Source organism: Myotis yumanensis, unplaced genomic scaffold (assembly GCF_028538775.1).
Source record: "Myotis yumanensis isolate MYYU_CA2020_CCGP unplaced genomic scaffold, mMyoYum1.0.hap1 SCAF_18, whole genome shotgun sequence".
NCBI classification, from domain to species: domain Eukaryota; kingdom Metazoa; phylum Chordata; class Mammalia; order Chiroptera; family Vespertilionidae; genus Myotis; species Myotis yumanensis.
Genome location: NW_027223769.1, coordinates 24,338,230 through 24,349,468, shown reverse-complemented (window position 1 = coordinate 24,349,468; position 11,239 = coordinate 24,338,230). Strand labels below are relative to the sequence as shown.

The window sequence follows — 11,239 nt, the reverse complement described above, 5'->3', positions numbered from 1 at the left end:
TTGTCCAGCCCGCACTTGGGAGGCGGGGACAGCAGTAAATCACCCTCCCGGCGCCCGTCCTCCGAGGCTGCCGGCCGCCGCGGCCCAGCCCTGCGGTGGCGCCCGGCTCCGCCCGCGGGGTCCGCACATCCAACCCGCCTGCAGGCGGCTCGCGGCGCCCCGGACGCATCTCGCCCGCAGCTACGCAGGTCCGAAGGGCTGCGGGGGGCGGGGCCGGGGCGGGGCTGCGGGCGCGGGGGCGGGGCCGCGGGCCGCTCGCGCGCGCCGCCGAGGCTCCGCGCGCCGTCGCGCCGGCCGGGCGTCCCTGTGCAGCCTCTGCCGCCGATGGGGGAGGTGGAGCCGGGGCCCGCGGGCCCGCTCGAGCCCCCGGAGCCGCCCGAAGCGCCCGCGAGCCGCCGGCCGGGCGGGATTCGGGTCCTGAAGGTGAGGCGCGCGGACACGCGGGTTGGAGAAGGGGCGAAGGCGGGGAGCGGCCGCCCTTGCCTCGCGCGTCGGCCGAGGCGGCCGGCGACCCCCGCCCCGCGTCAGTCAGTCCGCTGGGCTGCTCGGCCGCCCCGCAGCCCCGCTCGGGGGGCCGCGGCTCCCGCCCGGGGCCTCCGCGCCTGGCCCCGCCGAGGCCTCGGCCGCCGGCGTCCCCTCGGCTGCCCATCCCTGGCCGCGAGCCACCCGCTTCGCAGGCCCACGCCTGGGGTCCAGCGTCCTCCCGGCCGCCGCCGCTTGCCGGCTCCTCCGGGGCCCGGGGGCCCGCCCTGCCTCCCGCGGCCGGGCGCCGCACCGGGGGCCGGGCTGGAAGTACGCAGGGTGCTCCCGGACACCTGAAGACATCACCCCAGCGGGAGGATGGCGGCGGCGATTGGCCCGGCGCGGCGGGGTGCGCCGCGGGGCGGGGGGAGCGGGCCGGCTCTGCCCGCGGGCTTTCCCACCGAAGTTCAGACCCGCTTCCCGCTCCGACGCGGGGCGCCCGGCCGGCGAGAGAATCCCCGGAGGAGCCCCGTCTCTGGGAGCCGCTGGGCGTGTTGCAGGAGGAGGAGGAGGAGGAGGAGGAGGGGCTGGACGGAAAGGGGCATCCCTGCTCGCGGAGCCGGCCTGACGCTCCGCTCCGGGGAGACGCTAATGGGGGAGCCGTTATGCAACAGGCAGCGTGCGGGGCTGCGGGCAGGACTTGGGGGGGAGGAGGAGGAAATGAGAGCAGATGCCGGCATGTGGGGGCAGTGGAGCCTGGAAGGTGATGACAAGAAGTTCAGACGCACCAGGAATGCGGGATGGGGAGGGGACCGTGAAGATGGTGAAGAGGAGTGGTTGTGGGAGACTTAGCTGGATGGCGTTTTCTACCAGCCCTCGGAATACTTGGGCAGAATTTTTTTCCCCTGTAGGTCAAATAGGTAAACGAGGTGTTTTCTGGAGATGGAATGGAATTCCTTCTGGAGTTCTAGAAGAGGAGTCGGCAGGATTTAAAACTTTGCAGGGAGAAGGAAGGAGAGAGAATAATTTTTTTTTTTTGGAAGATTAGATGGGTTTCAAAATCAAGAATACTTTGCAAAACAATGAAAATCTAAGGGCCTGGCCCCGCCTTCGCCCCTTCCCCGCACGCTGATGTTAAAAAATACATTAATAGTTGTTCATTGGGAATGAGGGTGAGCACAATATAGTTGTCATTAAGATTATTAGCAGGACGTCACAAAGATGGGAACACTGAAAAAAATACCATAGATTTGAAACACCTGGTGAATCCATGAAGCCACGTAAAACAGGACTCTAAAATACTGAAGTGTTCTTGCTACTACCTTCCAGTCTTAATCCAGGGATTTAAAGAAATAACTTTTCATAGTTTATCTCCACTTCTGTATAAACCTTGTACATATTTGCTGTAACTTACTTAACCATAAGCTGCAAATACAATTACCCAAATGCTTTTGGATATTTATTTAAAACCATAAGGTCACAAAAATGTAAACTGAATGAACAACACAAAAAAGCCAGCTGAATTTATCAGGAAATGGCAGGCCTGAGAGATAGGTAAATGCCCTCTGATCTAGAAGGTAAACAACTTTAGTATATATATAAAACTTTTTTTTTTTTTTTGTGGGGAGAGAGTTATGAGAGAAGGAATTGAGAAATGACCATCTTTATTGCAGAGTCCCACCTTCCTACACTGCCCGGAAGTGGTTCAACCCACCACTGGTTCCCTGGAGTTCCACTCTGGAGACCTTTAGAAAGATTCCAGAAATTGATCTTGATTCCAATGCTCAGCTGGTGGTGTCGCAGGCTGACAGTGTCCAAGGCCCTTGAATCTCTTGGCTTTATTGCATATGGTTAATGCTTTAAATAATCCTTGCCAATAAATGGGATTGAATATGGAAAATAGGAGCTATGCATTCTACATACAGAAGTTCCCTTAAATAGCTGAGTGGTTGAAGTGTGTGCCAAGGGAAACTGGAAAAGAATATGTAAGTAGAAGACTTGCTGAATTGGGAGGAAAGTCATACTCTGCAACATATTATTCTCTGAAGCCCCTTTGGAAAAGACGGTCTTTTTTGTAGCTATTTTATACTTAACACCAAATTATGAACATAATTGTCAGAAAATATAGGTCTTCATAAAAAGTCTAATATAACTAAGTTGGTGTCCTTTAGCCAGATTAGATCTAGGTCCATTTGTATCGAGTTTTGGAAAATTTGATTCACAATCTGCCCCCGATTTATTTAGCAAACTGCTATTTAGGATGTACCCCTTTATAGTTGTAGTTGGAATATAGTATGATATTATTATTTTGAATTTTATTCTTTTTTTAGAGGAGAGAGAGGGGAGAGAGAAACATCGATTTGTTGTTTCACTTATTTATACATTCACTGGTTGAATCTTGTATGTACCCTGACTGAGGATTGAACCCACAACCTAGCGTAATATTTTTAATACTCTTAAGGTTATTGGGAGTATCTTTTTTTTAAAAAATATATTTTATTGATTTTTTACAGAGAGGAAGGGAGAGAGTTAGAGAGTTAGAAACATCGATGAGAGAGAAACATCTATCAGCTGCCTCCTGCACATCCCCCACTGGGGATGTGCTCACAACCCGAGTACATGCCCTTGACCGAAATCGAACCTGGGACCTTTCAGTCTGCAGGCCGACGCTCTATCCACTGAGCCAAACTGGCTTCGGCTTGGGAGTATCTTTGAAGCGTACATTTTTCTAGATGTTTCCTCCAGTTTGGGGATTTTTGATTTTTTTTTTACTCTGTAGAAGATATGAAATTATAACTAATCTAGCCAGTGACTGTGATGAGATTAGTGTTTTGAATAATAGTGTTTTGAATTAAGAACTGAAGTGAGTACTTAATTCATGGCGTACTCTAAAGACTTTGCTTTCTAGAAATATCTTTAAATCTTAAATGTGCTTTTTATACATTTTTTTGATATGAGGTGATTATAGTTGTGTTCTTTTATAGATAAGTTTGTCAACAGTTCTTATGTAAGAGTGAGGAAGGGAGGAAATAAAGTGTTCTCAGTCTAGCAATTCCAGTGGAGTAGTGATTGTAAAAGCTGAAAGCATCTCAGTGGACGGTACTGGCCTTTCCAGCAGTTACCTGATGCTTTAGGCCATGGGTGGGGAACCTTTTTTCTGCGAAAGACCATTTGGATGTTTATAACATCATTTGCAGGCCATACAAAATTGTCAACTTAAAAATTAGCCTGCTATATTAAACATTTAATTAACTCACCCCTCATGCCTTGGCAGGGCCAGACCAAATGATTTCTTGGGCCTTATATGGCCCGCAGGCTGGACGTTCCCCACCCGTGATCTAGATTGGTGCTAGAAGGTCTGTGCTTTCTTAGTATCTAGGTCTTTTAAATACCTATTAATATCTATTAAAGTTCTAACTCAGCAGTTTGTCTTCATTCTGTGGAATTATCATATAGCCAGGAGGTAGATTCTTTGACCAATAACATGCATATTTCAATAATGTAAAGTACCTGCTGGGCCTGTGTGGCCCAATGGTTTAGCATCAACCTAGGAAACAGGAGGTCACCAGTTCAATTCCCAGTCAGGGCACATGCCCTGGTTTTGGACTCAATCTCTGGTGGGGGATGTGCAGGAGGCAGCTGTCGATGATGTTTTTCTATCATTGAAGTTTCTATCTCTCCCTCTCTATTCCTCTCTGAAATTAAAAATAATAATTTAACCTAATAAAAGAGAAACATGCAAATTGACCACACCTCTGCTATGCCCCAAGCCATGCCCACCAGCCCATCAGAGCGGCTATATGCAAATTAACTCAACCAAGATGGCGGCCAGCAGCCATGGAGCTGGAGCAAGCAGGAGGCTTGGTTGCCCTGGCAATGGAGGAAGCCAAGCTTCCCGCATGCCCTGGCCCACTGTGGCCTCGGCTCAAGGCAACAAAGTTTCAATTATAGAAGATAAATAAATCCCAGATACCTGCTTCCACCCAGCCTCCACTGGGAGCTTGGGTGGGTGGGGGCCGTGGCCAGCCTGCAAACAGCCATCAGCACCACACCCAGACTGGCCAGGCACCCCAGCAGGACCCCCCCACCCTGAAGGGGGTGTGGCCAGCCTGAAAACGGCCCTCAGCCCCTCACCCAGGCCGGCCAGGCACCCCAGTGGGGACCTCCACCCTGAAGGGGCTGTGGCCAGCCTGCAAACACCCATCAGCCCCTCACCCAGGCTGGCCAGGCACTCCAGTGGGGACTCCCACCCTGATCCGGGACACCCTTCAGGGCAAACCAGCCAGCCCCCACCCGTGCACCAGGCCTCTATCCTATATAATAAAAGGGTAATATGCAAATTGACCCTAACAGCAGGACGACTGGGAATGACTGGTCACTATGACACACACTGACCACCAGGGGGCAGGCGCTCAATGCAGGAGCTGTCCCCTGGTGGTCAGTGCGCTCCCACAGGGGGAGCTCTGCTCAGCCACAAGCCAGGCTGATGGCTGCCAGTACATTGGTGGTGGTGGGAGCCTCTCCCGCCTCCTCAGCAGCACTAAGGATGTCCGACTGCAGCTTAGGCCTGCTCCCCACTGGCAAGTGGACATTCCCTGAGGGATCCTGGTCTGCTAGAGGGATGTCTGACTGCCAGCTTAGGCTCGATCCCCTGGGGAGCGGGCCTAAGCCAGCAGGTCCCAGACTGCGAGAGAGCACAGGCTGGGCTGAGGACCCTGCCGAGTGCACACATTTTTGTGTACCGGGCCTCCAGTAATAATAATAAAATAAGGAATTAATTTAAAATGTCCTCTTAAAGCCCTAGCCGGTTTGGCTCAGTGGATAGAGCATCTGCCTGCGGACTGAAGAGTCCCAGGTTCGGTTCCAGTTAAGGGCACATGCCTGGGTTGTGGGCTCGATCCCTAGTATGGGGTGGGCAGGTGGCAGCCGATCAGTGATTTTCTCTTATCATTGATGTTTCTATCTCTCCCTTCCTCTCTGAAATCAATTTAAAAAAAATCCTCTTAAAAAATGTAAAGTTCCTTAAGGAATTTATAGTCTTAAAGGAAATATATATACACATTAAAAATCCTCACAGAAGAAAAATCATGGGTGAACTAATATAATACTTTCTGGGGTCTTTCTTGACTTTCCTAAGACAGAAGGTTGGTGGGCTCTCATTGGGCTTAAAATTTCTTTTTTTTTTTAAATAAGCTTTTTGTTGCTTGTGTGGAATAGTGTCTACTTGCTCTCTCTTACTAGCAATGAGCAAAATTTCTCTCCACTGAGTACAGAACTTCTTTGTATAAATGTACCATATAGAATACTGTTTTCAGATGGACCAGTTGATCTTTCCCAAAGATTAAAACATAAAGAATATTTCAAATTAATCTTTGAATTATTCAGTTTTTAACATTATTTAGTGGTTCAAATATGATGGCCCCTGTGTCTATAAAATAAATACTTGAGATATTAATTCTGAGATATTCAGCTTTAAGAAAATGCTCTTGATGAGAAGAGAGATCTAGTTTCCACTTGTTGCGGAGGTTTATCCTACTTATCTAAAGTTAGAATCAGTAATAATCTTTATGGTTTTGAATAGCTATACTCAAATCTCTAAGTTATGCAAAATAACCGATTTACCTGTGTTTTCCTAAACTTAAACAGTGAAGCCATTCTCACTCTCTTTTATTTTCTTCCCACATGGGAATACCTTCTAACTTTTCATTCCTCTTTATCCACCGTCTTTAGAAATTGAATTTTAGGTGCTACAGTTATCCTAAAATATTAATCTCAGTAATCACAAAAATAATGTTTGTTTTGTCCTGGCCAGTGTGGCTCAGTTGATTGGAGTATCTTCCTGTATGCCAAAAGGTGGTGCATTCGATCCCAGTCAGGGCACATACCTAGGTTACGGGTTCCATCCCCAGTCCATGTGCTTACGGGAGGTGGAGGCAACCTATTGATGTTTCTCTCACCTCTCTCTCCTCTCCCTTCCTCTCTCTAAAATAAAATAAATTTTGCTTTATTTATAGGTATTGCTGTTTTCCAGTGAGGAATAGTAGTAAAAGTATTTTATTTACTTTTTGGCTGATACAAAGAAAAGATTATAAGTTTCTCTGTAAAAATGGAGATGTTTCCTTCCATGTTTGTTTAACTTCTTGCCAGAGCTGATTGGGCTAATGTGCAAACTGGGAATACATTTCTGTGATGTCAGCTGAGTTTTGCATGCATTTCTGTGCCACTCAGGTGTTAAGGCACTAATAATAGATTGTCAGTGTAAAAGAAAAGAAGAAATATCAAATAAATACTAAAACCCATTGTAATCTGCATAGAAATGGAAGTACGTTCCAGGTGAAGTTCTGCTGAGTAGAGAGTAGTCAGTATTTCCTTCTACTAGGAAATGCTACATGGGAGAAGAAGAATGGAGATGGGAGACATGGAAGGTTTCAAAAGAATGTAGAGAGGGTGACATTTGCATAGAATTTTAATGAATGGCTAGTCAGGTGGACAAGATGAAGCAAACATTTCACACAAGTCATAGAATTGTGGATTAGTTGGTGTGTTTGGGGAGTTACAGGTTGTTGGATATTCCTGAAGCAGAGTGAAAGGCATGACACTGGAGAGGTATGTCAGTGTAGTTAGTGGAAATTTCTCTTAAAGGGAATAGAAAGGGCCATCACAAAAATAGAGCAGGTAAATGTTGATCTTTAGAATCCTATTATATTGCTGTAGCAATTGTTTTTGCTTTGAGATAACAGTAGCTCCACAATGTATATGAATTTCACATGCCTGAATTAACACAACAGCAGTTTTTTTGTAACATGAGAAAGGAAAGAATACTTGTGAAGTATTTTGTTGATTCTGTACTTGATTATTTGGGATATAAGACAGAGGGTTAGGACCCTAGAGAAACTTGCAGTTTGCAAAAATGTTTATTACAGCATTTGTTTCCAACAGTGGAAAATTAGAAACAAACTAAATGCCATCAGCAAGAGAATGGATAAATTGCAGTGTATTAAAAAATGGTATATTACTCAAATGAATGAGCTGGGTGTATTAGCATGGATATATGTAAACCAACATTGAACCTAATAAAAATATTTCAGGGCAAAACATAAGTAAGCTAGGATTTAAAGTTTTAAATTATGTAAAATGAACTATATATAATTTATAGGATATACATATATGGCAAACATCTGTGAAAATGAACGCAATGATAAATACCAAATACAGAGTAGAATGTTTCTGAGAGAGAGAGAGGAGCACGGGATTGGGATAGGGCAGTGATGGCGAACCTATGACACGCGTGTCAGAGGTGACACGCAAACTCGTTTATTTGGTTGATTTTTCTTTGTTAAATGGCATTTAAATATATGAAATAAATATCAAAAATGTAAGTCTTTGTTTTACTATGGTTGCAAATATCAAAAAATTTCTATATGTGACACGGCACCAGAGTTAAGTTAGGGTTTTTCAAAATGCTGACATGCTGAGCTCAAAAGGTTCGCCATCACTGGAATAGGGTACCAGGTGGCTTCAGCTGTATACATAAGAATATATATATTGTGTGTCCATAGGTTTTTAGTAAACACGCACATCTTGTCCATAGGTTTTTAGTATACACACACACACACACACACACACACACTCTCTAGAGGCCTGGTGCACAAAATTCGTGCACTGGGGGGGAGCCCTCAGCCTGGCCTGCGTCGCACCTTACTGCCCATCTGCTTGCTGCTCCTTACCCCTTGGCTCACTGCTCCTTAGCACTGCCACCGCTGTGGAGGCGGGAGAGGTTCCTGCCACTGCCGCTGTGCTCGCCAGCTGTGAGTCTGGCTTCTGGCTGAGTGGTTGTCCCCCTGTGGGAGTGCACTGACCACCAGGGGGCAGCTCCTGCATTGAGCGTCTTCCCCCTGGTGGTCATTGTGCATCATAGCAACTGGTCGTTCTGCCCTTTGGTCAATTTGCATACTAGTATTAGGCTTTTAATATATAGAATATATGCTAGAGGCCCAATGCACAAAATTCGTGCTAGAGTAGGCCTTCCCAGCTATGGTGGCTGCCTCCATCCCTCCCTTATAGCCATGGCTGCCTTGATCCTGGGGCTGCAGCCCTGGCTTCGTCCGGAAGGACGTCCGGTCTAATTAGCATATTACATTTTTATTATTACAGATTCTTTAGAATAATGCCTGGAACTAAATAAGACAAAATATTAAAAATTTGTTAAAGTTGGGTAGTAGGTACTCAGATGTTTTATTATTCTTAACATTTTTCTGGAAACATAAGAAAAAGAAGGGTTAGAAAAGTTGATGGACAGACATGAACAGTTATAACAATAAAGAAAGCTAAGCTTGGCCCTGGCCAGTGTGGTTCCTTGGTTGGAGTGTCATCCCATACACCAAATGGTGGCAGGTTCAATTCCCAGTCAGGACACATACCCAGGTTTTGGGTTCAATTTCTGATCCGGGCGAGTGCAGGAGGCAACCGGTGTTTCCCCCTCCCTTCCTTTCTCCCTTCCTCTGTATAAAAATCAAATAAAAAAAATAAAATGACAGTAGCTTTAAATAAATATTAAAAAAAGAAAACTAAGTTTGCCAGGTTAAGAATGAGCATGGCAGATGCTGTGTGAGGTGAGAGGAGATAATACTTGATTGAGTAGAGCAGTGGTCGGCAAACCGCGGCTTGCGAGCCACATGCGGCTCTTTGGCCCCTTGAGTGTGGCTCTTCCACAAAATACCACGTGCGGGTGCGCACATACCGTGCGATTGAAACTTCATGCCCATGCGCAGAAGTGGGTTTTTGGCCTGGGCGAGTCTATTTTGAAGAAGTGGCGTTAGAAGAAGTGGGAAGTGTCGGTTGGTTGGGCAACGGGAGACTCGGGCAGGCGGGCTGTGGGATACACAGAGCGGGGGAGGTACATTGTTTTGGGGTACGTTCGCTGAGGTCGACCCCTTCCAACTCTCCCATCCACACTCGTCTATCTGAAAGAAGTATACAAGACGAGTGTGGATGGGAGAGTTGGAAGGGGTCGACCTCAGCGAACGTACCTCAATCAGATTGAGGACGTTTTTAGCAAAGGCCAGCTTAGGAGTACCCTGATTAAGTTAATAACAATGTACCTACCTATATAGTTTAAGTTTAAAAAATTTGGCTCTCAAAAGAAATTTCAATCGTCGTACTGTTGATATTTGGCTCTGTTGACTAATGAGTTTTCTGACCACTGGAGTAGAGCATTGGTGACTATAGAGTGGAGAGTGGGGTAAGAACTGAACATGTCTAACTCATTTTAGCTGATGTTTTTTCTCATGATTTTTTTTCTTATTTTTAGAGAAATATGAAACGCAATGGGAGCAGAAATTGTTTGAATAGGAGAAGTAGGTTTGGTTCTCGAGAAAGAGACTGGCTGAGAGAAGATGTAAAGAGAGGCTGTGTTTACCTTTATGGAGCAGACACGACCACTGCCACTACAACCGCCACCTCCTCTGCCTCCTCTTCCTCCGCCTCCTCCTCATCCTCCGACTTACATCTTGTCCTTTGCACAGTAGAGACTCCAGCATCAGAAATATGTGCTGGAGAGGGAAGGGAAAGTCTTTATTTACAGCTGCATGGAGACCTGGTCAGGTAAGGTCTGAGTCTTACCACTGATTCTACTGCAGTGTAAGCAGTCCACGTTCCTGCTTGGAAGTGCACTTTAGGGCTTTCATTGTGCTGGAACTGATGTTGATTATGCTGTCACTAGGCTTGAAAGAGGTTTTTCCTTGGAATGCTGATGTTATCATTCTTAAATTTAAAAACTGTCAGTGAAGGAAAATTTGAAGTTACCTCATTTGGATTAAACAATAAGTCAGACATCTAAATTTAAAATAAATATTTTAAGAGTTTTTTAGCCCTGGCCCAGTATCTCAGTTGGTTAGAGTGTCATCCCAACAAGCCAAGGTTGTGGATTTGATCCCTGATCAGGGCACATACAACAAGAATCAACCAATGGATGCATAAGTAAGTGAAACAAAATCGGTTTCTCTCTCAAATCAATAAATAAAAATGTTAAAAAAAAATACATGTAAATAGAATGAAATTGAAATACATAAAAGGAAATAGAGTGAATAGTATATATGCTCATGCATGAGTATGTTGCTGTTTACATATACATTTTAAAACTAATGGTGCTTTACATAACATGTTGATTTAATATTATTTAGAGATCTTTCCATATTAGTATTTATATAGTTTTCATTTATTTAATGGCTGCATGGTCTACCATAATTTTATGAGTTTACCATACTTATAGCCAATCTCCTATTAATGGGCATTCAGATTGTTACTATTTTTTTTACTTCTATAATCAGAGCTGCAGTGAATATCCTTGTACCTATAATATTTCTCCTATGTGGGAGTCAGCTGTAGGATAAATTCCTGGAAGTTGAATTGCTGATCAAAGGATATGTGCACTTATAATTTTGATATGGATAGTCAAATTCCTCCTTATAGAAGTTATACGTTGATGAATAACGTAAAAATATATCTATCTCCCTCTTATTTTTATATAAATGTAGACACAGAGTCATGTATGAACACATCCTTGCTGTGAATAGAAATGATTGTCAGCAGTTTTTAAATTAGAGAATCATAAAGTCAACATTCCAAGGAAAAATCTTTTTTCAACCCTAATGACTTAAATTCTTGCAAATTTTTTGGGAATTTTGTTATTCTGTTGCTTTAATTTTTATTTTAATGAGTGAAGTTGAGCATATTTTCATAGGTTTTTAGGCCATTTATGTTGTTTTTTTTAAAAATA

General features: G+C 45.0%; 1 protein-coding gene across 4 annotated transcripts in view; it reads left to right on the top strand.

Moving 5' to 3' along the window:
• The first annotated feature begins 292 nt into the window (after window positions 1-292).
• Window positions 293-11,239, top strand: part of PHLPP2 (PH domain and leucine rich repeat protein phosphatase 2) — a 90,786-nt gene continuing 79,839 nt past the window's right edge. For all 4 annotated transcript variants that reach the window (XR_011468889.1, XR_011468890.1, XM_070398491.1 and 1 more), the window contains exons 1-2: window positions 293-423; window positions 9,773-10,065. Coding sequence is in view for 2 of the 4 variants with exons in the window: in XM_070398491.1 (XP_070254592.1) it covers window positions 325-423; window positions 9,773-10,065 (392 nt within the window). In the remaining 2 variants the exon portion in view is untranslated. The remainder of the gene's footprint in view (window positions 424-9,772; window positions 10,066-11,239) is intronic.